The 26,239-nt window shown below is 39.8% G+C and overlaps 1 protein-coding gene across 1 annotated transcript; it reads left to right on the top strand.

Annotated features, from left to right (window-relative positions):
• The first annotated feature begins 4,729 nt into the window (after window positions 1–4,729).
• LOC149460270 (olfactory receptor 5AR1-like) lies at window positions 4,730–25,070 on the top strand. The gene is made up of 4 exons (XM_089679887.1): window positions 4,730–4,801; window positions 7,529–8,499; window positions 15,687–15,780; window positions 25,047–25,070. The coding sequence occupies exons 1-4, from the start codon at window positions 4,730–4,732 to the stop codon at window positions 25,068–25,070; spliced, it is 1,161 nt and encodes a 386-aa protein (XP_089536013.1).
• Window positions 25,071–26,239: the final 1,169 nt, after the last annotated feature.

The following is a 26,239-nucleotide window of genomic DNA, read 5'->3' as shown; positions in this document are numbered from 1 at the left end:
TCACTGCTCTAGAGGAGATCTGCATAGAGGAATGGGCCAACATACCAGCAACAGTGTGTGCCAACCTTGTGAAGACTTACAGGAAACGTTTGACCTCTGTCATTGCCAACAAAGGATATATAACAAAGTATTGAGATGAACTTTTGATATTGACCAAATACTTCTTTTCCACCATAATTTGCAAATAAATTCTTTCCAAATCAGCCAATGTGATTGTCTGGATTTTTTTTCTCATTTTGTCTCTCATAGTTGAGATCTACCTATGATGCCAATTACAGGCCTCTCTCATCTTATTAAGTGGGAGAACTTGCACAATTGGTGGCTGACTAAATACTTTTTTGCCCCACTGTAAATGTGTGTGTGTTAACAGTTTGTGTTAGCAAACACTTTAAATAGCATCAATGTCTTTCTACAAACAGTCTCTAAAGGCTAAATGGTTTTGCAAAACTAATAACAATTTCATTTGCCTGTGTTATAAACCTCAAGGGGCGTAATACGGCTATAAATACAGTTCTGTTGTGTCTCACATATCTTAATGCTGGGGCCTGGGCACATTTGGAAAGAGAAGAGAACAATTTTGCTTTTTATGTGATACAGACACTTGCAATATTAGATGCAAAGGCAAAGCATCTTGTGTACAAGGTCTCCTTGCAACATCTAGTATTTGACTGGCCTGAAGAGACAAATGGAGACACAATATGCAGCACATAGTTGAATGTAACATTACTGCACATCGTTAGCAATGATTTTATAAAAAACGACACCAAGATAAAAAGAAAACACTGCAGTGTATTGGCTATAGATATAAACAGTGCAATAATGAAACATGTTTCTTAATCCAGTCTATTGAAGGCAACATTACTGTCTAATCAATAATGTACACTGTACATTGACATGCCAAAGGCTTATTTATATGTTTGCCAATATATTGCTACATTTATATGTTTTAATGATTTAATACAATTTTGAGAGGCTGACAATGACAGTTTGATTGATCCAATCTAATATGTGAAAAGGACACTGAGGTGGATGACTACACTGAAGCATGTTAGGTGAGGTTACTGTTAAAAAGTATGTAAAGCCAAAACTTTTCTTAGTTGTGTTATAAAGTAGAACATGAAAGGGTTAGAATCTCTATCACATTTTTATCGCTGTCCTGGTATGTTACATGGATTTTAGGTATAGGGTGCCCTGTGAGCTTTACACCTTTAAAAAAATTACACCTGGTTAATTTTACCATCTTTGAAGCCTCACCAGGTTAAACAAGAGCCTTGAAAGAGGGGGAGTTTGGTTGACCCCAAAATGTGTTGGCTGCTTTTACTTTTATCTACCATAAGCCAATTTTATTGTTAAAAGATATTGCAATCTTGGAAATTTGTTTGAAACTCTAATGTGCCTTTCTAGCAGTTAAAAAAAACTTGGCAGAAGGGTTGGCTGTTCCTCTCTCTATCCAAAACTAAAAAAATAAAAAGGTTTGGGGTTTTAGAAGGGTTAGGGGGTAGTCAGCATACATGCTCCCTTAGTACAGACTTTAAAGTGAAATGTCAGTCTATATCTAACTAACCCTAAAACTGCTCCAAATCCCGTTCCATCTCCTATTCCAATTGCCCTGTAAACAGAAGATGTTATTACATACCTATTCTCAGGGCTCAACTGACCTCCCTAGTGGCTGGCTTCATAGGAGAGGAGAGATCACCGACAACAACTGAAATTCTTGAACAGCAATGTCACCCATAGACTTACTATGGGGCATCCATTGTTGGCTGTCCCTCCTCTCCCCTAAAGCTGCTTCTGCGAGCCAGTTTCGTGACCTGGCCAGAGCGCCCTGAGTTTAGGTAAGCATAAGTACCTTCCTTTTTTCAGGGCAGTTACAATAGGAGTTAGAAGGAGTTGGAGTAGTTTTAGGTTACGGTAGATATACTGTAGACTGGAATTCCACTTTAAAGTCTGTACTAAGGAAGCATATATGCTAACAACCCTTCTAAAAATGCTAGTTTTCCTATTTTCTAATGTCACCCAATAGCTTCAGTACTTTTTTGCATCAATGACTTGTGGCAAGTATTCAGGAGGAGTGCCTTCATTCAAGATACTGAAGCAAGGTAATTTACATTCTCATGAGGTCAGCAGTGGCAATCTATTTCTTCCTTTTATACAGGAGTAGTTTAATCGCTTTGTAGTACAACATTCTATGGTCAGTGATCTGACACAAATTTTTAAACAGTAGATGGTAATGCCATAGACTGCTATAGGACAGATGAACAATTCTCAACTCCTGGCATCCAAGCATGTTACAATGAGAAAGGCACATGAATACAGAAAGAAAATTGGATATGAGTTTTTTCTTAAAAAGAAAGTCAAACAAAATATCTATCCTGTGCTGGCATGGGTTTCCTTCGGGTACTTCGGTTTCCTCCCACACTCCAAAGACATGCTGGTAGGTTAATTGGATCCTGTTTAAATTGGCCCTAGTATGTTTATGTATCAATGTAAGTTAGAGACCTTAAATTGTACGCCTCTTGAGGGTTAGGGACTGAGGTGAATGTACAATATATAAGTAAAGCGGTGCGTAAATTGATGGCACTATAAAAGTACCTGTAATAAACAATAAATATCCAAAGCGAAGGCTACACTTAAATTAGCATCAAACATACACTTCATGGTCAAATGTTTGTGGACACCTGTTTAAGCCTCATGGCTTTGAAAAGGGATGGCCAACAAGCTCATAAAGGTGTGATGCTATTATTGCGTTGACCCCTCACCTTGGGGCTAAAATAGCCTCCACTATTCTGTGAAGGCCTTCTACAAACTTTTGTGTGTGACTGTACCCATTAATACTGAGCATTTGTGAGGTCAGAAACTGTTGAATAAAAATATCTGGTTCACAATTGCTGTTCCAATTCACACTGAAGGTGTTCATTAGGGTTGAGGTCAGGGGTCTGTGCAGGTCACTCAAGTTTCTTCACACCAAACTCATTAAAGCATGTCTTGATGAAGCTGATTTTGTTCACAGGTACAGTGTCATGCTGGAACAGCACTCTGGAACTGTGCAACTGTCAAGAATGCCTTTGTATGCTGTGGCATTAATGGCTTGAATACTTCAGTTGAACCACATTGATTTGCATAGATTAACCCAGGCCAGGGCACATGAAAACAATTGTTCACACAACAATGCTGCATATGCTTTACATAAAAATGTAGACATACTGCACTTATTTGCAATGCGCAGTACACCATCTCATGTCAATGATGGTCACCACACCGTATCTCAGGTGCAGTGCACAGAAATAATGGAATGTCACGTTTTAATAATGTTAAAAAGTAAACAATACGTTGTGATGTAACAACAAAAAGCACTGCCTCTCACCACTGCTATACAATGGCACCACCTTGTTTTAACCTGCAGGCTGGTGTGAATGAGCCTTAATAGGTCCTTCACTGGAACAGTTGAACTCAATAATTTGAAGGGGTGTCAACACACCTTTGACCATATACAGTAAGTAGGTATGATGGTCAGGTGTCTACATACTTTGCCTATGCAGTGTATGAAAAAGATGATAATTCATATCTGTTTGATACATTATTAGTATGAGTTTGACAATGAGATTACTTTGTTTGATTTTCCTTTGTGCATTGTGATTTAGGTCCAGGGGCGGACTGACTATTCGAGCACTCGGGCACTGCCCGAGGGCCCGGGGTCAGTAGGGGTCCCCATGAAATGCCCCTGGTACCTTTTTTTATAGGCTTTTTTTGAGTGTGGGCAAGGACACAGGGGCCCCATGATCCCTTATTGCCCGGGGGTCCCATGAGTTGTCAGTCCGCCCCTGTTTAGGTCTCATGTACATGAGCTCAGATGACCATACAATGCAGAAAAGAACTTCATTTATGCATTCAGAAGTTACAGGTGTTTGCATACAGCCATGAGCAATAGCCTGTATAAATAAATGATAGAATTTACATTTGTACAGAGACAGATGAGTAGCTCTGAACACAAAGGGTAAGCAAGTAAGTCTGATTTTGCACTCTCCAGCTTTGGTAAATACACCCCAAATTGTCTGCATCCAGCTCCACTCATCCATACCTGTACATATGTAACTGCTTGGGTGTTTGGGCAAATGTGCACAGCAATTGTGTCTTTCAGCCTGTCATTGATTTTTATGGGCTGCTATCTGTGGCTGTGTGCAAACACCTGCCACTCCCTATGGCAGAAATCATGGTCTTTCATCCTTCCACAGCCATGTGAATGTGGCCATAGTCTATGAAAGAGTTTTATTTGTGTAAAGTTATAATGAATTCATCTATGCATCACTTTCCTGCTTGCAAATGCCAACACAAATGCTTGTACATTGTGTAATCCCAGTCAATGCTAACTGGCATTCATATAATCAGTGAATGTGTTTGCCAGTTTCACTGACCAAATATGACCATGGTCATAATTGTTCAGTGACTTCAGCCACCATCCCTACCCTTTGTTTACATTTCCTTGTCAGCCAGGAATCATTAGCTGACAACTGAATGGGCTAGAAAGGAATGCATCACTTGTAGCCAGAGGCCACTAGCTTCCTAACAACCAGACTAATAAACTGTATCATTACCAGTGTTAGTAATTTCATAAATTACCTCATGGGGATCCCTGTTACATAACTGGAATCCACGTGGCGTCACTTATTTTATTTGCATGCCCATATTTGGTCAATGATGTCAGGAATCTCCATGATGTCCCTGACCAAACATGGTATCGCCTATATTTTATGAATGGCATCACACAGAAGACCCAGACTGGGACTGGGAGATGACATTTAGTGTGAGTGAAGTGACGAGAGCTGATAGTGTTGGCAATTGATGAGTTTTTTCTTTCAGCTGGTCGACGGGAATGTTCGTTGTGGTTGACTTGGACAATGTAATTGACAAGAGATTTACCTAATGAGACTTTTTTTAAGGACTTGTCAAAAATTGTATGTGTGTATTTACTTGAGTAGGGGTACTATGTACCCCTTATTTATTCACATGGATGGCGATATATCTTCTTTTTGCTAAAGAGAGCTTTCTTCCAGTAAGTATTCCCCATAGACACCCAAAACCACTGGGTCAGGGGTGTGGGGAAGAGGCCCTTGTCCTCGTCAACATGGGCACCACCCCTTGTTGAGGGCATGTGGCCTGATATGGTTCAGTAGAGGAAAGTGCACACTCACATCCCCCCTCCCCCATTTCCTGGCCTGCCAGGCTGGATGTTCAGATAATGGTTCTGTATGGATATTGGGGGGGACCCCATGCCCTTTTTTTTGTGGGGTCCCTCTTGAAATCCATATCAGACCCTCATCAACTATGAGGGTCTTGTATGAACTCTTATGTGGGAGCCCTGCACTGTTTTTTGTGTGGCAGTCTGTGAGGGACTGATATAGATTAATATCTATATCAGACCCTCATCTAGTATTACTACCAGGGTCGCTGATAGGAGGGTACCACTGGGCCTCTTGTAGGGGGCCCAGACACACAGTGGGGCCTGGAGAGCAGGGGGATTGGTGAGGGGGAATTACAGAAAGATGCACCCTGTCTGCCCACTGGCTGAAGAGATGGAGAGACACAGACACAAGCCCCCCCCCCCCCCCATCAACCCCGCAGCCCTGGCTCTAATGTTAGCTGTGCTTAAACTGTTACTTCTGTAACTTTCTCACCCATGAACCCCTCCCCCCCCCCACCCCACCTCCCACAGTTCCAGATTCTTGCCCTGCTCACACTCTTTCCATCTATCTTCGCAGTCACGCTCCGATCATTCACATTCTCAGTCTCATGGATTGTGCCTCAATCCTTCCTTCCACCACTTCTCATCCCATCTCATCTTTCCTTGCTCTCTCATACCGGTGCCCCCCCTGGTGCTCTGTTTCCCTGACACAGTCACAGCTGATCATCTGCATTGCCATGGGATGACGAATTTACTCTTACACCATTCCACAGATGCCTATTATCTTGTCCAAGTGCAGCTTAGTGTGCTTTATGCTGCTGGGCTTCTAACATGCATGCATGGGAGTGACATCTTCATGGCTTAGCCATTCAATTGGCAAAAGCCCAAGAACCCAGAAGGAAGTGGTGACAATGTGCCACTGGATAGATATGTTTTTTAGGTAAGTCTGTCATAATGATATTTTACCAGAGCCCATCCCTCCTTCCCAACAGGATTGTTAAAAAAATTGTTAAAAAAATATAATTAAGCAGTCATTCACATAGATACTCTGGCTGCATGAAGGAGGGGTTCAAACTGGAGCGCGGCCATTCGCGGCCACAGCTGTCAATCACTGGGTCTCGGCCGTTGATTACTCGTCGGCGCCCAGTGATTGCTGAGCATCTCCGAGAACAAAACAGTTCTCTCCCCTGTTGGCTCCTGCACACTGCTGTAAAATAGCACACAGTTAACCCTTTGATCGCCTCACATGTTAAGCCCTTCCTGCCGAGTGCCATTAGTACAGTTCAGAGCTTTTTATTAGCACTGATCACTATATTGGTGTCACTGGGGATGTCAGTGACACAGTCATTCCCCCCCAGTGTCAGAATGTCCGCCACAGTCCCACAGTCCTGCTATAAGTTACTGATCGCTGCCATCACTAGTAAATAAATAAATAAATAAAAAATCCAAGTATATATATCGCCATTTGTAAACGCTATAAAGTTCACGTAAACCAATTTTTTTTAGCAAAGACATGTAGCAGAATACATTTTGGCCTAAATTTATGATGCAATTTGATTTTTACTATTTTTTTACTGGACATGTTTAATAGCAAAAAGTCAAAAATATTTTTTTTTCTTAAAATTGTCAGTATGTTTTTTTTTTACGTGAGGAAAAAAAGGACGCAAATTTAATTTGGGTGCAACGTTGCATGACAGCGCTATTGTCAGTTAAAGTAATGCAGCGCTGTAATGCAAAAAATGGCCTGCTTTGATATATGTTCCCCAGAACAGTGAACAACCTCCATGTCATTTGTTAGACAATCCCTTGCCCTTTATCCCAGAAAATGGCCATTAGTGTTTTTTTTAACATTTGGCTCCTATTGACTTCAACAGGGTTCATCTTCAGCACCTGGACTATAGTCATGTTCTGCAAACCTGCTGTTTGAGTCACTCCCATTGACCTCACATAGGCCACTGAAGAACAGTCAGTACATTACTAAAGTACACCTTGGGGCTTTACTAAAGCATGAGAGTGCACTTCTGCATAGAAACCAATCAGCTTCCAGGTTTTATTGCCAAAACTTAATTGACCAATCCGAGGTTAGAAGCTGATTGGTTGCCTTGCAGAGGTGCACTAGATTCTGACTGAGCCAGCTTTAGTAAATCTCCCCCCTTGAGTTTGAAAGTCTATAAACCCTATCATTTTTTTATTTCCCTCTGTGCTCCCACTAAGGTAATCCCCTGTCACTTACCATTGTCAATTGAAGAGGATCTTGTTCTGTTGACAACTGTGCATATTTTACAGTGGAAATGTTTATGGATATTTTGCCTTTGCACCTTAAAAAATATAATTTTTTTTCACTTTCAGTGTATGTTAAATGTATCCATTGACAGAAAGTTGGAAGCATTTAAAGAATACTCAATGGAGACCTGGAATGGGACAGAAGCTAAAGATTTCCTGCTCTTAGGGTTCAGTGAATTACCTCACATGCAGCTCCCACTGTTTGCAACCTTTTTCCTCATCTACGTGTTGGCATTGTCTGGAAATGCAATTATCATTATTGTTATATGTACTGAGCCTACCCTCCATACACCAATGTACTTCTTCCTGTGTAATCTTTCTTCTCTTGACCTCACACTCACATCAACTATTCTCCCAAAACTTCTACATATCTGCTTAACAGGGCATCAGAATATCACCTACCTAGGCTGCATCACTCAAATGTACTTTTTTGTCATATGTGTTGTGTCAGAATACTGTCTTCTCGCTGTTATGGCATTTGACAGGTATGTTGCCATCTGCCACCCATTACGTTACTCAACATTTATGAACTTTTATCTCTGTGCTTGTTTGGCTTTGGTTTCTTGGCTCTGTGGCCTTCTAGACTCCTCCACCTATTTGTCATTGTTGAGTCAGTATACATTCTGTAAATCTAATGTCATTAATCACTTATTCTGTGACTTGAAGCCACTTCTAAAGCTTTCCTGTAGTAACACTCAGAGCATTGAGTCAGCTATTCAGGTCTCTGGAGCTCTCTTTGGTTTCACGCCTCTAGTGTTCATTATAATTTCTTATGTCTTCATTATCTCAGCCATCTTAAAGATTCGTTCCACCAAAGGAAAACAGAAGGCTTTTTCTACATGTTCCTCACATGTTACAGTGGTCGTCCTGTTTTTTGGAATCATCCTCGGGATGTATATGAGACCCAAATCTGCTTATTCTATAGAACAGGACAAGGTGTTTTCAGTGTTGTATACATTTTGTATTCCCACTTTAAACCCTGTGATATATAGCCTGAGAAATGAAAGTGTGCAAATGGCTTTAAAAACACTGATAAAAAAGATTTGGCGTTGAATGAAGGCATACAGGGATCTTAAAATCCAAAAACAAAAATGCTTACCAGTCCTTAGATGAGTTGTCTCAATTAGTTATCTTTTTCAGGAATTTTATTTTCACTTGGTAGTCCTGCAAGTAACACATTTCCTGACCATGATTGGATATCTTCACTCTTATCTATTTATGGAGACAGATAGAAGGTGTATCTATGTAGGGAGCCATGATCATCCCCCTGGCAGGTGCTCCAGTCAATCTAAAACTAGATTTTTTTCTACTTTGTACTTTGAAACAGATTCTACTCTGTTTATTTGCGTTAAAAACAGGGATTTTGGTAAATACCTTTGCATAGATATATAAAAGTCACCCTGCCTACTCAAGGCCTGTCTATGATGTGTGGTCCGTAACTCCACTCTAACCATCTCCCATCTTGAGATCTTTCTTGTAGCAATACAAAATTGAGGGCAAGTAAGTCTTCAGGCAGTCTACTACTCCTAAAAGTTGCAGAGATACATCAGAATCCCAGCACAGCTTAATGACAACTAAAGAGCTTTGGTTTTTGTGTATATATATATATATATTTTTTTTTTTTTTATTTTTATTTTTTTGACTTCTGACTAATTAATGTATTATATTGTTTTGTGAACTACAAGCATTTTTGCCTTTGTTCATCTTCATTACACGATGGGGCGGTAGATTAATAGTTTACAGAAGTGGTAAGAAAACTGGATTTTTGGCAAAATGCACTGATGTTTCCTGTACTTGCTGAAATTAGTCTTAGCCTTAGAATTAAAACTAATGATAACCTGCATAATATTGCATTTTTAGTTTTGGGTTTAGTTATCCTTTAAACTATAATCACAAATCTATAGTTTTAATAAAGTAAAGAGAATCTTTAAAAAAATATTTTTGCTCAGTTTTTCCCATAAACTTCAACAATCTAGACTAGAAACTTGATCTAGTAAAAAAAAAAGATAGATGTATTGTATAAAATACACCCACCAGGTCACCACCAATGACAGTTTTATATTTGGTCTGGAAAAAATATTGAATAAAAATGACAAATGCTTTAACACGTAACATGCCTTTATTGGATTGTTTGCTATTTTAGAAAATATAATCACGTAAATGTATTTGGAATGATGTATTCGGTGTAATTGTGAAATATATAATATATTTCATATGTATTTATTTCTTAAAGGATTGTTAATTTATTTAGCATACATATGCTCTTTTTTACTTAATCTTTTTACTTAATGTAATAAACATTTATTTTTCACCCCGTGCTTAGACTCGTAGTTCTGCTTTAAAAAAGTAGACATGAATTGTTTACTAATTCATGTCTACACAAAAAATGTGTGTACATTCAGCCTGAGAGTACAACTCCTTACAGGCCGAATGTCCAATTTCCTAAGGATTTAAAACATATATATTGGGAAGACCTTCTCAACTGGATATGAATGGAATGGACTATACTATAGAAGCAGGCCCTCCCACCTATAGCTGCTGAAGAGCTTGTACTGGGATTGGGCAATCTGTTTGTAATGTGTGTGGTTATTTCTGTGATATCTTAAAGACACCAGAATAAATTGGACAGTAATTTCCAACCCCAATTTCCAATTTAATTTTCTTTCCTACTAATTTCCCATTAAGGCTCCGTTCACACCAATGCATTTTTTAGTGCTTTTTGCTTTCGCAGAAACGCACTACAGTCCATTTAACATGGTTTCCTATGGAACCTGTTCACATCTATGCTTTTTTTGAGCTGCTGCATTCTTGGAAAGGGTCAGGGACTTTTTTGCTACAATAGAGTTCAATGGAGAATCTGCTGAAATGCATGGTAGTGCGATTTTGCCACGTGTTGCATTTGCATTTTTATTCTGCTTAGCAAAAAAAAAGTCCACTTTACAAAAAAAAAAAAAGAGCTGAACAAAACGTGGTAAAAACACTGCCAAAACGCAAACCGAACTGCGAATAGCACTGCAAAATGGACAAAAAACAAACTGTGTAGGTGTGAATGGAGCCTAAAGCCCAGCACAACCTTTGTAAGAAAATAAAAAATAAGTAGCCCAACATGTTTAAAAATAAAGAAATAGCTTTCGCCAAGATTGTCAGGCTTACCAGTCTGTGATCCAGCACCAGTTCTCCGCCAGGTTGAATGATGTTCAGCGTCAACTAACCTACTTACTGTAAGCTCAACGCATTGTTAACCATTAGCCGCCCGGCCAATGGCCGTTTGGCGGCTTGAAAAGCGCTGCAGCTTTCCGGGTGCACGCCATTTGGCGTGCTCCCGCACATGCGCGGTTTGCGCGGTTGCAGAGCGACGCAGCAGTGCGATCTGTCACCGCCCGTGCACCTCGGACACGGCCGATGACAGATCCGAGTACCGGCTCCCGTTGCCGGTACCATGTGACCTGCTGTGACCAATCACAGCAGGTCACATGACAGTTGTATACAATGGATGGCTTCATTCATGATGCCATCCATTGTATACTAGTGCCTAGCTGTGAATGGTCACAGCTAATCACATGCACATGTCATGTGATTAGCTGTGACCAAATCACAGCTAAGCACAAAAAAAAAAAAAAAAGATGAATGAATCGATTTCATTCAGGTAAATGCTTGCTTATAGCAAAGTAATTCTTTGCTATAAGCAAATTGTGTAAAAAAAAAAAAAAAATACTGATCACTTCCCCAAAGTAGTACAGTGTTACTATGGTAACATTGTACTATTTTGGTCATAGTAAAATATGAAAAAAAATCTTAAAAAAAATAAAAAAAAATGTAATAAAAAATTAAATATAATAAAAAAAAAAATATATATATATATACCGTATATAAATATATTTTTTTTTCATACTGTCACCAGTCAGTGTCGCTGTTCACCGCCATGCCAGTTATATGATGACGCTGTACTGCACTGGTGACAGTATGTAAAAAAAATAAATAGTGAAAATAATTTTTTTAATTTTTTCATTTTCCGAAAAATTATGACAAAAAAATACAACTTCAAAAAACTCGCCATGCCTCTTATGAAGTATGTCGGACTGTCTACTCTGCAAAAAGGGGTCATTTGGGGGATATCTGTACTGTTCTGACATTCTTGGACCTCAAGATATTAGATTGGCTGTCAGTACTTCAGGATTGATCAATATTCAGATCTATACCATAGTTTGTGAACTCTATAACTTTCCTACAAACTAAAAAATACATCCTAATTTGGGTTATTTTCACCAAAGACATGTAGCAGAATACATCTCGGCCTAAATTTATGAAGAACAATTATTTATTTGTAAACTTTTATAACAGAAACAAAGAAAAATGTGTTTTTTTTTCAAAATTTTTGGTCTTTTTTTGTTAATTTAGCAAAAAATAAAAACCCCAGCGGTGATTAAATACCACCAAAAGAAAGCTCTAGTTGTGTGAAGAAAATGATCAAATTTTAGTTTGGGTACAATGTTGTATGACCGCGCAATTGTCATTCAAAGTGTGAGAGCACTGAAACCTGAAAACTGGCCTGGGCAGGAAGGTATAAAATTGCACGGTATTGAAACGGTTAATCATCATCATCATACTGGACTGGCTGCACATAGTTGTGCTCACATGTCACTACCAGTGTATGGCTCTTTCCAGGAGTAAGAACCAACACCAGAGCAGAAGAGGAAGAGGAAGGACCCATGATGTCACATTAATGGGCAGAAGACATTTGGATTCCAGGTATGCAAAATAGAACTCTTTTAATGATGCGTGAAGAAGCTTAAAGGATAGTGGGGTCCCACAAAACCTTTAAACAGCCAAAGTTTTTTACAATAGAAATACAGCCACTAATTTACTAAAGGAGTTGAGAATCTTCACACAATAAACTATATGAATAATAACTTCAATTGTCCATTCATTTGCAGAATAAATAAATATGCATGAATGCTATTTTTTCATGATTGGATAATTGGAGTAAATAGTCACACAATATATTGTAATACCATTATTGTTAATGTATTGTAGTAAATCAGTCACGCAGTGTATCAAATAATATTGAACACAAACCAGAGTGTCCCACCATCACATTACATAGTGAAGAAGTTGAGGTGTCCAATGAAGCTGATTTGGTAATATGCCTTCTAGGGGCACTTTACTAAAGATGCACAGGAGTTGATTTACTAAAACTGGAGATTGCAAAATCTGGTGTCGCTCTGCAAAGAATCAGCTTCCAGTTTTGTTTATTTTTTGTCAAAGCTTAATTGAACAAACTGAAAGGATAAGTTCACCTTTTGCTAAAAAATAATAAATGCACTTTTTTTTGCAGGTAAATTAAATGTGCATTTATTATTTTTTGTTGCAGGAGCCAGCAGAGCACTGGTGACATGCAGGTCTCCTGCAGACCTGTCAGTATATCTGCTTTCCCATACAGGATAGCAGATTTCCTGACAGGAGGCATCAATGAACTACCACGGCGCTCCACAGCATCGTGTTAGTTCATTGATAACTACAAACCGACAGCCACTTAGGTTGTCGGGACTTGAAGTTTCTCGTTTATAGATGGCTGTGAATGAGTGACGCGGCTGAGCGGGCAGAGCTAGCGGGAGAAGGAGATTCCCAGCTAGCTGTCAAAGCAGGGGAGTGGGGGGGAGTGAGGACCAGTCTATTCCCAACATTTTATGAGTCACACCCTGAATATGGGTGTAACATGTAACACCAGATGTTGCACCCTCCATTTTTAGTAAATCAACTCCATAGTGTTTTTTATTACTTATTTTCTTTTTTTTTTTTTGCATATTATAGTCAGGGCTAAAATCCAGATTTTAAAAAAATATTTGTTTCTGATAAATATAAAATCATGCACATTAGGTGTTTTCCATACAGACAACAGATGGAGTTCTGGTCTTGTTTCTGTTTCATTAGCTTTGTATTCACTTAAGCTGTGCAGAAAATGTCATCAGAGCAGTGAGTTATCCCTTTAAAGGATAAGTTCACCTTTTCAAGAAAATAGCTTATGCAGTCAAGGGTCCCCAGTAGTTACAGTATTAATCAATTGTGTAGCTTTGCAAAGTGTTCATTAACTATATTGCTATACACTATCCATTTGGACCTGTAGGCCAGCTCCAGAAGCCTGTCCAAAAAAACTCCCAGTTAGCAATCCATGGATGTCCTGTCTTGCTGTTAGGACACCAAAACTGTTGGTTTTAACATTAGTAATTCTAGCATTGAGTGTCCAACAGTTTTCATGTCCTAGCAACAAGTCAGGATGTGGGGATTACTACCCAAGAGTTTTTTGGTGATGCTTCTGAGGGTCCCAAATGGCATACAGGTATTACAATATAATTCAATAACATTTTACAAAGCTGCACAATTGTTTAACCACTTGATCTCCAGAGGATTTACCCCCCCTTCCTGACCAGGCCATTTTTCGCGATACAGTGCTGCATTACTTTACCTGAAATTGCGCGGTCATGCAATGCTGTACATAATGACATTTTGTGTCCTTTTTTTCGTGGAAATAGAGCTTTCTTTTGGTGGTATTTGATCACCTCTGTGGTTTTTATTTTTTGCGTTATAAACAAAAAAGACCAACAATTTTGAAGAAAATATTTTTGACTTTTTGCTGTAAAACATATCCAATAAAAAGATTTAAATAATAAAATGTCTTCATAAATTTAGGCCAAAATGTTTTCTTCCACATGTCTTTGTTAAATAAAATCCCAATAATTGCATATTAATTGGTTGTACATGAAAGTTATACCGTCTACAAATGGTGGTATATATACTGGAATTTTTATTTAAAATTTTTTTATAATAGTAATGATGGCAATCAGCGACTTATAGCGGGGACAGAGGCAGGCATTCTGACACTGGAGGGGAACTGACTAACTGCCGCTGACATCCGCAGTGACACTAATACAGTGATCAGTGCTAATAAAAAGCACTGACACTGTACTGACACTGGGCAGGAAGGGGTTAACATCTGGGGCAATCAAAGAGTTTACTGTGTGCTGTGTGTGTGTTTTACATTGTGTGCTGTGTGCTGTTTTACTTGAGAGACATGCTGCTTTGTATCTCTCTGCTGTGCAGAGAGATACAAAGCAACATGTCCATACTGAGAGGAGAGAGACCTGTGTTGCTTACTCACAGCTCTCTCCCCTGTCAGCTTTGCTGATCACTGACTGCTGGCTGGGAATCATGGGTCGGGACCCAGTGATTGACATCCCCAGCCGCCAATAGTGGCGTGGGTAGGGTGGCACGCACATGCCCCCTACCCAGAAATGCATATATACGTGATTTTGTGAAGCCATGCCGCCCTGTAGCAGTACTTCTGGCAAGTGGATAATATCTACTTGGGTCCCTTGATTGCAGGGGCGGACTGACCATTTGGAAACTCGGGCACTGCCCGAGGGCCCGGGGTCAGTAGGGGGCCCCATGAGATGCCCCTGGTACCTTTTTCATAGGCTTTTTTGAGTTTGGGCAAGGACACAGGGGCCCCATGATCCCCTATTGCCCGGGGGCCCCATGAGTTGTCAGTCCGCCCCTGCTTGATTGCATAGACTATTTTTTGGACAAGGCAAACTTAGCTTCTAAATCTAAGCTACCGCACCAATAGAATGCAGCATGAGTGATTAAAATATTTAACCTGCCTTCTGAATGCTGACTTCACATCTTTATTTTTGAAACTGTAAATCAAGGGGTTTAGTATTGGTAGAGCAGCAGTATTAAACAAAGAGAATATTTTGCTGTAATCTAAACCATCTGTGGGTGCAGGTCTTAGGTTTTGATAAGATAGGGTTGCGTAGAGTAAAATGACCACTGTGAGATGTGAGGAACATGTGTAGAAGGCTTTACGTCTGCCAACTCTGGAGCGAATCTTCATGATTGTACTTATGATGAAAATATAAGATGTACATTTCAAAAGAAAAGGGAGGAGACACAGAAGTACCAACCCTTCAGTAATGAGTACAATTTTAAAATTGGTAGTGTCACTACAGGCGAGTTTGAAGACTTGAACTATGTCACAGAAGAAGTGGTTGATTATGTTAGATTTGTAACAGGTAACATTTGACAACAAGATGATAAATGGAATTGTTTCTAGGAAACCCAAAATCCAACAGAAAATGGACAAAAGGAAACAAGCTGTCCAGTTCATCACCTGTGTATATCTCAGTGGATTGCAAATGGCCACATATCGGTCATAACTCATGGCTGTCAGAAAGATTAGCTCATTGCAAATGAAGCTTCCAAAAAAATACATATGTGCTATACAAGTTGAATATGAGATAGCTCGTTCACCTGTCACAAAGGTAAATAGAATTCTATGAAGAGTAACAGTAGAGCAACACAGGTCCAATGCTGATAAGTTACACAAGAAGTAGTACATAGGAGTGTGTAGATGATGGTCTAGGCAGACCAGAACGACAATCATCATGTTGCCTCCAAGAGTGACAAGATAAAGGAGCAGGACTAGAAGGAAGATTGGAGCCTGCAATAGTGGAGAATCAGAGATCCCTGTAATAATGAAATAGGTCACTGTGGTTTCATTGGACTTCTCCATGGAGATAATATCATCTATTAGAAAGAAAATGAAAACCAACCTAAATGTTTTGAAGTTGCATATAGGGGTCATTTTATCAATGTTTTCACCCAAGGTTCACACAACTTTCACTCAATACTCACACATTTCTCCATAAGATTCAGTTAGAAAAATTGGCGAATCTTGAGTGAATGCTTTCATTAAAAAAAGCCTCAAAGTTTTTAATGTCTTTATTTAAAGTAGATATGGACCTTATCTGAATTGTATATAGTTTTCTAAAGCACTGTGTTACATAAACAATTGTTTTTAAGAAGAAAATGTTTCTCCCTTTTTTTGTTCATCCTTTATTGAATTTCAGTGTTGGTGATCTCCTACAGCCTCTCTGCAACCAATTTACATCTACCTGCACTCCAGCCAGGGGCGTATTTACAAACAAGGCATTTGCCTAGGGCAGCATTTTTCATTGGGGCAGCAATGCCCCCCAGAAGAATGGACACATGTGTGGCAGGCGTACCCCCAGAGATGGACACGGTTCAACCATTTTGGCTTCAACCTCCATCTTGGCCGAGGGGTTAACCATCCTGACATATTTCCCCCTCATTCCCCCCCCTCCTTCCCTCTCTGTTAATTCACAAGGACATATGTGTGTTGAAAGTATCACAGGAGCCCAGAGCCTAGCAGAGGGCTACATGCTATAAAATCCCCAAGGGGCCTGGCTATCTGAGCAACCTGTGCCATTTAACACCTCGTAAAAAGATAACGCAGCCTTCCCAGGAGTTCAAAAGGCATTGAACCAGATAACTTTTTTGAAAGATCCATTTTTCCCCTATGTCTCATATCTTGGAATATGAGAGACTTACATAAAAAACAGACATATCGTCAGATTGGCTAAGAGGAGCCGAACAGTTTGATAGGTCATTCACCTTGTCTCGAATACATAGGAAAGCAAAAAAGTAGCTCTCGTGAACCGTTCAGTGTATAATTTCAGAATTCATATCTAATCAATCCTCAGACGTGTCTGCATAATAATCTACCCGTGGGTGGAATGTCACTTGTGCAGATGGAAAGTTATGGGCCAAAATATGAGTTATGAGACATTTTGGCTCTAGTTGAGGTATCCGCCCAGACCTCCACACCCTAAACGGGGTATTGCTCCTTGACTTCAGAAACACCCCGTGCTGGGGAACTACAAATTGGGCTGTCAGGCCTAAGAGAAAACGGTTGAAGACATCTCCCTTTTTAAAATCAGTACCACCTGGGGAGACCCTTTCGCTCTGAAACTTGGATCTGCTAACCCAGGACTTTGGCAAGTACCTTAACCCTTTCACCTCTCTCTGATATCTCTTTACTGTGCTGTTGGTCTCTGTATATTTATAGATATATATCTTTGTTACATCTTTTTCTGTAAATATTTTTATTGCACCCATTTGACCTTTTAGTAATAAATCTTTCCTTCTGAAAGCGTTGAACTGTTTCTATAGCTCTGTATTGCAATTTACGAATTCCTGCCTCTAAAGAGAACGCTATTGTGTTTGTTTAACCCTCTGTATAACCATGTTATACAGACAATTACCTCAACCATTATAGTGTTATTGCGGATATCGCCAAGTTTCCTCTTTCTCTGTACAAAAAGGAGGTGGTGGTAGTGTGAAGGGGTAAATTGCGTAATTAACCTGACCCAGTAACAATCGCTCAGGCTGCCGGTACATCGATTGTGGTCCAATTAGCTTGAAAATTGTTGTGCAGGGTGCAGCTGGGTGTGGCATTGTTAAGCGAGTTTAGTGAGAAGGGCTGGGGTCTGACGCCGCGGTCGTCACATATTGGTGACAGCGATCGTGGGATCGTCACATATTGGTGGCAGCGATCCCGCGTCCGTGACAACATGCACCACGGGGACCAAGTGGGATCTGAGAGAGACTGCAGGCTGCTTGATGGTGTATGCAGAGCCTAACTCTTGTTCTCAGGGATATCTGAAGCTGTGAAGGTGAGTGTCTTTCTCTCTCTCTTTGGGAAGGGGGGGGTTGTATTTTCGTAAATGGCTATCTCGGGTGAGGGGAGCAGGGGTGTTGGTCAATGTCAGGCTCTACCCATGGAGGGAGGGGAGGGTGGTGGTGGTATTGTTCTGTGCCAGGCTCTCTACCGAAGAGGGCTTCGATTTTTCTTTGCCTAGGGCAACACAAAACCAAAATACACCACTGACTCCAGCGATGGCTGCATGACATTTCTCAGGCTGTCTTCCCTTATAGCAGTGTTTCTCAACTCCAGTCCTCATGGACCCCCAACAGGTCATGTTTTTAGGATTTCCCTCAGATGAAACAGCTGTGGTAATTACTAAGGCAGTGAAACTGATCAAATCATCTGTGCAAAATAATGGAAATCCTGAAAACATGACCTGTTGGGGGTCCATGAGGACTGGAGTTGAGAAACACTGCCTTATAGGAACAGCAGTAGACCATGCCTTAGTAACGTGTGCTTGATGCGTGTAGAAACAGCCATTTGCAGCCTCCAATTGAAAGGTTTAAAAATTAAAAGGTATATGAGATTTTAATGCTTGAGTGTACTTCAAGGCTGCATTAGACACATTTACTTCGGTGAGCTAAATAACAAACAGCAATAACTGGACACATCAATTTGTTTGCAAATCTGGTCATACACTTATAGAATTATTTTGTTCAGATGGATGTTTACAATTTTTGTACAATCTGGCACTTCATTTTGTTTATGTATTTTAAAGGCTAACTCCACTTTTGTGGGGAAAAAAATAGCAAAAAAAAATTAATAATATAGCATATACAATTGCGATACAAGTTATATTGTGGTTGAATGTTATTAAATATTACCTTTCCTTTTCAATCTGCAGTGCTGAATCTGTTCTGTAAAATGCAGTGAAATATGGCTACCTGGATATGTTCTGTACACAGAATGTTAACAGAATGCCCCCCAGCAACATCATTTCCTGTTTGTGTGATTGGCTCACTGACTTTCCCAGAAGTCTGAACTAAGATACAAGTCAGATTTCAGGCATCCCCTGCAACAAAAATGTTATGTTTGGTAAGATACTCGCAACAGTAAATCATATCTAAAGTGATGCAGACCCTGCAGTTTTCTTCATTAGAGCACTGCAAATGCAGCAGCTGTTTGATAATTAGAGAATTTTAACCTTACATTTTTGTGGGATTTTTAAGGCAACCTTGAAACATATACAGAGACATCATTTATTAAAAAGATCAACATTTTATTTTAGCAAAAAATGTTCTTGTTTAGACACATTGAAGTACGGTATATCAGTTTGGTAATGCATACTTGACCAATATCAAAAGCAACGGTTTATAACAAGCATTTACTACACAAATTTGTGGTTTATGCAGTTTGTAACCTGTGGTATCCCTCAAAAGCTGATTTCCATCTTGAAACCTCAAGTTTGACTGCAGATATATATTCAGCCTTGGATCCAGCGCGTTTCAAATACATTAGCACAGATTCTTCTTCAGGGAAAGGATACCACTCTATAACAATAATTGTTATCAAGGCATCAAGAATTGATGCACATCCTTACAGTTATACAACGATAAATTAGTCATACGAAATACATAACTTACATAACCACCAAAAATAGTTAAAAGGAAATGCTTAACTGTGTTTAGAAGGCAAATTTCTTCCATAGCTGAGGCCATCAGATGACGTGCAAGGACCACTGGTGCCACATCACAGATGCTGTCATAATAAAATGTATATATGTGTATCAGTAAAAAAGAGCCAACCTGTTTGATAATTATGAAACCACTCCCATTAGATTCACTTTCCACATGGATACAGACAAACAAACATCTCTTTCTACAGAATCACAAAAGGTAGGAATCTGCAACAGTTTGTTAAAATCCTTGCAATGCACATAGATCTCCCAGAGCGGAATGTTTTTTTCTCAACAAAAGTGGAATTACTCTTCAAGTATGATATTATTTGCGCAGGAAGCAATTGCTGACAGTGGTAGGATTGTATTTTATTTTTGTTTATGATTACAGTGCTGTTACAGATGCCTTTTATTAACTGCAGAAATACTGCTACAGGGCGGCAGGGCTGTGCAAAATCATGTATATATACAAGATTTTGCATTTCCATTGGTGGCTTCAGCTGTTGATCACCGGATCCCGGCTGGTGATTCCCCATCGGCACCCCACAATCGCCGAGTATCACTGACAGGGGAGAGACCTGTATGTAAATAATACAGATCTCTCCCCTGTCAGCTCCTGCACATTGGTTTGTATTGCTCTGCATAGCAGAGTAATACAAAGCAATGTACTGACACAGGAAACACAGCACACAGCAAACACACAATGTAAAACACACACAGCACACAGTAAACCCTTTGATGGCCCAGATATAAACCCCTTCCTGCCCAGTGTCATTATTACAGTGTCAGTACTTTTTATTAGCTTGTACTGTATTAGTGTCACTGGGGATGTCAGTGGCAGTCAGTTCCCCCCAGTATTCAGAATGCCTGCCACAATCCCGCAATAAGTCGCTGATCGCCGCCATTATTAGTATAAAATAAAAACAATTCCAGTATATATACCGCCATTTGCAGACACTATAACTTTCATGTAAACCAATTAATTTACACGTATTGTGATTTTTTTAAGCAAGGACATGTCGCAGAATACATTTTGGCCTAAATTTATGACAAAATTAGATTTTTTAAAAAACATTTTACTGGACATGTTTAATAGCAAAAAGTGAAAAACAGTGTTTTTTTCTCCAAATTTTCGGGTTTTTTTTGTTTATAGCGCAAAATATAAATACCGCACAGACGATCAAATACCACCAAAAGAAAGCTCCATTTGTGGGGAAAAAGTACATACATTTCATTTGGATCCAGTGTTGTATGACAGCGCAATTGTCAGTTAAAGTAACTCAGCGCCGTATTGCAAAAAATGGCCTGGTCTGGAAGGGGCATAAATCCTCAGGAGGGCAAGTGGTTGAAAAAAATAACTGCATATGTTTTGTCAGGTGAAAAATGTGCATTTTTATTTTTTTTCTCAGGAGCATTGCACCCATGATCAGTGGACTGTAGGTGCAATGTCAGGCTCCTGCAGAAACTTGCTACAGCTTTCTGCCCGTATCTCTTTACAGCTTTGAAAGCTGTAGAATAGTGTTGGGCTTTATGTTCGACTCGAACATTGGCTGTTCATGTGCTCGCTGAACACACGAACAGTAAGGGTGTTCGGCAGGCATCATCACAGTATGTAAGAACTGTCATTGTCGCACAGCTGTCAGATGGTGGGAGCCAGCGTTGAGGGTGGAGTGTTTTTTTTTTTCTTTTTTCGGGTTGGCAGTGGAAGCGGGCATCGTGACTGACATCGGATCTATCTCGAGGGACATTTTTTTTATTTTTGTTTTTATTAAAGGTTTCCTGTAATTTTTACACTGCATTTTTGTGAATGGGTAGCTATACCATGTACCGAATACTCATTCACATGGGGGGTGCGGGATCTGGGGGCCCCCTTGTGAAAAGGGGCTTCCAGATTCTGATAAGCCCCCCGCCTGCAGACCCCCACAACCACCAGCCAGGGTTGTGGAAAAGAGGTGCTTTGGGGGGGAACCCCCTGCCCCAAAGCACCCCCCTAGGTTGTGGCCTGGTATGGTTCAGAAGGGGGGGGCACTCGCTCCCCCAACTTTTCCTGATCTGTCGTGCTGCATGCTCAGATAAGGATCTGGATGGAAAAAAAAATTTTGGTGTGGGGGTTCCCCTCACCCAAAGGGCTTTGCATGGATGGGAGGGGGACCCCACACCATTTTTTAAAAATGTTTGTCAGGCAATGCTGGCAATTTTTTTTACATTCAGCTGTCAGTGGGGAACCACACTGCACACAGCATGAAAGAATGTTTCACTACTAAAATACCACATAACTCATGCAGTATTTTAGTAGCTGATCGGTATCTTTCCACATACCTAGATGTGGTAAGATACCACTCATTAAATTGTCCCTGTTCAAAGTTTGTGGTTAAATTTTCGGTATGTTCGAATAATCAACCGAGAACTGAACAGGGGGGTGTTCAGACCATCACTACTGTAGAAAGTGTCATTGAACTACAAGAATGCTCATGAGCGCCTCACTGAGAACTAAAAGCCATCTGCTGTGGCACTTCCGCCCGGCAGCATTGGTATTGTTGGTTTAAAATCCAACCACAACACTATCTGCTTGGAATTTGCATGTTCTCTCTGTGTCTTTGTGGATTTCCTCCGGGTACTCCAGTTTCCTCCACCACTCTAAATACATGCTGGTAGGTTAATTGAGGGCATGGACTGATGTGAATGAACAATATATACTGCATACAATGTGCATAAATTTTCAATATTATATAGTGTCTTTCAAAAAGAATGATCCAATTTTAAATCCTTATATCTGTGCAACCAAGCACCGCCAATGAGTGAAACCTGTACTACTTGAATGGGCATGGCCTAGAATTGGCACTAGATACCACTGCTAGAGCCCAAACAGACACTAACCTCAATCATTAACAAGATGGCTTCTATGCAACAGAATGCATTTTGTGTTCCTCAATTTAGCAAGACTGATTTTGTAATATTTGGTGCAGTGTATGTTTCGACTGCATTTTGGGATTGATCCACCAGTGGCAAAGAATTGGGGTGTTTATGTAAGTGGAAGAATCTAAGGTAAGCACGCACTTCAGAGGAAAAAGGGAACGTTTAGAATTCTGTCCTATGTTCTTAAACAACATGGAGGATGACAGATTCTTAGCATGGTTGATGTTTAGTGATGAACAAACATTTATTCTTAATAGTAAAGTTTCATGTCACAATGTTTGCATATGGGGACTTGAGAAGCCACTTTTGACGGAACCACTGGTACGGGACATTCCTTTCTTGAAATTCTGAAGGACTGGCTTTTCCCACAACTTAATGAAGACTCTGAAGATTTCATTTTTCAGCAAGATGGAGTACCACCACATTGGCACAACCAAGCTTGTTGGTTTCTAAATGAAACATTGACTCAACTTTGGATAGGTTGCATGGGAACCCAAGACTTGACACTACATTCTTGGCCCCCAAGATCTCTAGACATTACATCTTGTGACTTTTTCTTTTGGGGATATGTAAACATTGTGTCTATGTTCCACCATTCCCTGCTGACTTGGATGAGCTCAAAAACAGAATGATGGCTGCAGTAAGACTTCTATAGAAGATGTTATTCGTGCAGCAGGTGGAGGACACATAGATCATTTATACCATGGTGAGTGAAACTTGAGGACTTACTTAATAGTTGAATTGTTACTTAATGGTGGACATGTTGACGGTACATGCTAAATTGATGTATTTGGCTACTTATTTACTAGGAGCACTGAGACTAGCTGCTGGGGAGTCACAGAGGTCAGGAGTGTGAGATTTGCAAAGGCAATCTCTTCAATAAGTCTTAGTATGTGTAAATTTGTAATGTTAATCAATGCATATTCCCTTAAATTCTCATCAGTCATGTTTATTGTCACCCACCAGCTTGCTAAAAAAAAGAACTCACTGACTAGACAATCCAGTCATGAATGACAGTTTTCTGGGATCTCCCAGGCGATGACATGTCTAAATATGGCACAAATATGGAAGCTGCTAGCTTCCTAACAACCAGCTTGTGGGGAAGCTGTCACACTTAGCAACAGCAGGAATACTTCCCACTGCATACAGAGGTTTGGTCTGGCCAAGCACCAATTTGGCCACTTGCCAGATATCTGATTAAGCAAAATGTGACCAGAGCAGTGGTTCTGTAAAGATCAAAAATGTATGCTATATACAGTAGCATTGTATTTAGCATCCTAGTATAACTTGAAGCTCTGAAAAACGTGTTTGTGGTATACTTCAGAATTCCATTGTTCTTTCATCTTTCTAGTTATAGAAAGTTTGGTTTTCTACTCCATTGCTTCTCAGGAGCCAGCTGAATAAGCTTTACTGAAGTTGTCTGTTTGTTTCAATGCATGACTTTATATACTGTAATACACTCACTGGCCACTTTATTGGGTACACCTGTTCAATTGCTTGGTAACAAAAATTGCTAATCAGCCAATCACATGACAGCTACTGCTAAAGTTCAAACTGCACATCAGAACGGGGAAGAAAGGAGGTTTAAGTGACTTTGAACGTGGCATGGTTATTGGTGCCAGACGAGCTGGTCTGAGTATTTAAAAAACCACTGATCTACTGGGATTTTCACACACAACCATCTTTAGGGTTTACAGAGAATGGTCAGAAAAAGAGGAAATATCCAGTTGTGTGGAAGAAAATGCCTTGTTGATGTCAGGGGGCAGTAGAGAAGGGGCAGACTGATTTGAGATGATAGAAAGGCAACAGTAACTCATGTCAATATGGATCAAAATGTCTGAGGAATATTTCCACCACCTTGTTGAATCTATGCCATGAAGAATTAAGGCAGTTCTGAAGGCAGAAAGGGGTCCAACCCCATACTAGCAAGGTGTACCTAATAAAGTGGCCGGTGAGTGTATATACTATATATAATAATTCTGCAGGATGCTGTATTATTTTAACTTACCTCCTGTTGGCAACAGTGCGTATATTTCCAAACAAAGCTGCTTATATATTGTTGTGATACATCAGCCAATATTCCCCAGAGGAATTAAACTCCTAAAAGACTCATTAAACAATGCCCCCCTATTGATTAAATAAAGCATGTACCTTATTTTTAATACTGATCATTTTTTTAGCAATACATAATAACATCCAGGGACCTCAGAGGTTTTCATATGAAATGTATTTATTTTAAACCTGCATTACGTTTTTTCAAACTGTAAATGAGATCATAAAAATATATATTTCTTCATGAGTGAGACAAACAAACAAGTCTTTGCCTTTGTTTATGGGCGAACTGCCATCTTAGCTTTGTTAGTATGTCTGGCAACTGAGCAAACTATTTAGTTTAAACTATTTAAATCTTACAAGCTTCACTTTCACTTAATTGTTTTCTTTTCGACACATTTTATAATTTTTTTGTTTTAAATTTTTTATGTTTCAAGGTTCCTGAAGCTCTGTTTTATTAGATGATTAAGACGGAACAGTTTTTAAAATGTGCTGAAAAAAAATTAACTATAAGATGTGAAAGTGGGATTGACGGTCTCTAGATGGATGATGATAATTCATGTATACAGTAGCTGTTGAGCTTTGCAATGATGTTGGCGGTTTTATTTTGGAGGTGTTGCATTTAATCCAAATAGTATTCTCTTTATTAGCCTCTAGAGGTCTCCACAATCTGGTCAATGGGACTTTGAGTGTGAAGCATAGAGATGTTTGGGTACCTAATAGTTAAGCAGCTGAAGGTGTTGCTTATAAACACCGCTCACTCATATGGAATGGCCACACCATCAGAGAAAGTTGTGATGATGAAACACTTTAGGGAGTGACCATATGTGATGTCATTATGTTGGCCAGAAGTGATGACAACCCGCCACCTGAAAGTGACATGGATTGCGGATCGCAGAAGTGTGGTGAGATGCCATTTACTTCCACCATACGAGTACAGACTGACTTTGGATGTTATGTATATTGTGACAAGGTGCATTTTATTGGATGTTTTGTGAGTGTAATTTTACTGGGGTTTTGATTGATCCAATAAATGATTTAAATGGTATTACGCTAGGTGGCTTATTTTTTCCCTTTGAGTTTTAATGTTCGATCTAAGCCGCTGTGGGGACTGCAGACCAAGGATGAAGTGACTATTGTGAAATAAAGTGTTTATGCCATTTCAACTGAACAGGCAAATGTTTCTGGTGAGTGAGGTGTCTGGAGGGAAGAGTAGCTCACTGTGGTATCTTGACTAAGGGAAACTGGCAATGAAGCTTTGCAGCTTCACAGCTGGCTTCCTACTGTGCATGCACCAAGTGCACTGTGCTCTGTGAATGGGCCTGGGGGGGGGGGAACTGAGCTGGAAGTGGGAGCAGGTACTTGTCAAAACCAGGTAGTCACTGCCACATTTGGCACCTTTTGGGGGGGAGCACGGATAAGCTGAACTTCAACTTTTTGGGTGGAATTCATATAGCAGTAGGTTTGATTGTTTAACAGCTATTTGTATAGATAATGCAACACAGATGTACAGTGCTCAGCATAAATGAGTACACCCCTTTTGAAAAGCAAGATTTTATTCAATATATCAATGAGCACAAGAATAATTTGCAAAATTATGACAAAACTGAGTTTTATAGAACATTTGTTT

This window comes from Staurois parvus, unplaced genomic scaffold (assembly GCF_062004578.1).
Source record: "Staurois parvus isolate SC_StPar_1 unplaced genomic scaffold, SC_StPar_1.0 ptg000232l, whole genome shotgun sequence".
NCBI classification, from domain to species: Eukaryota; Metazoa; Chordata; class Amphibia; order Anura; family Ranidae; genus Staurois; species Staurois parvus.
The sequence above is the reverse complement of the archived record's forward strand: the minus strand, read 5'-3'. Positions and strand labels throughout refer to the sequence as shown.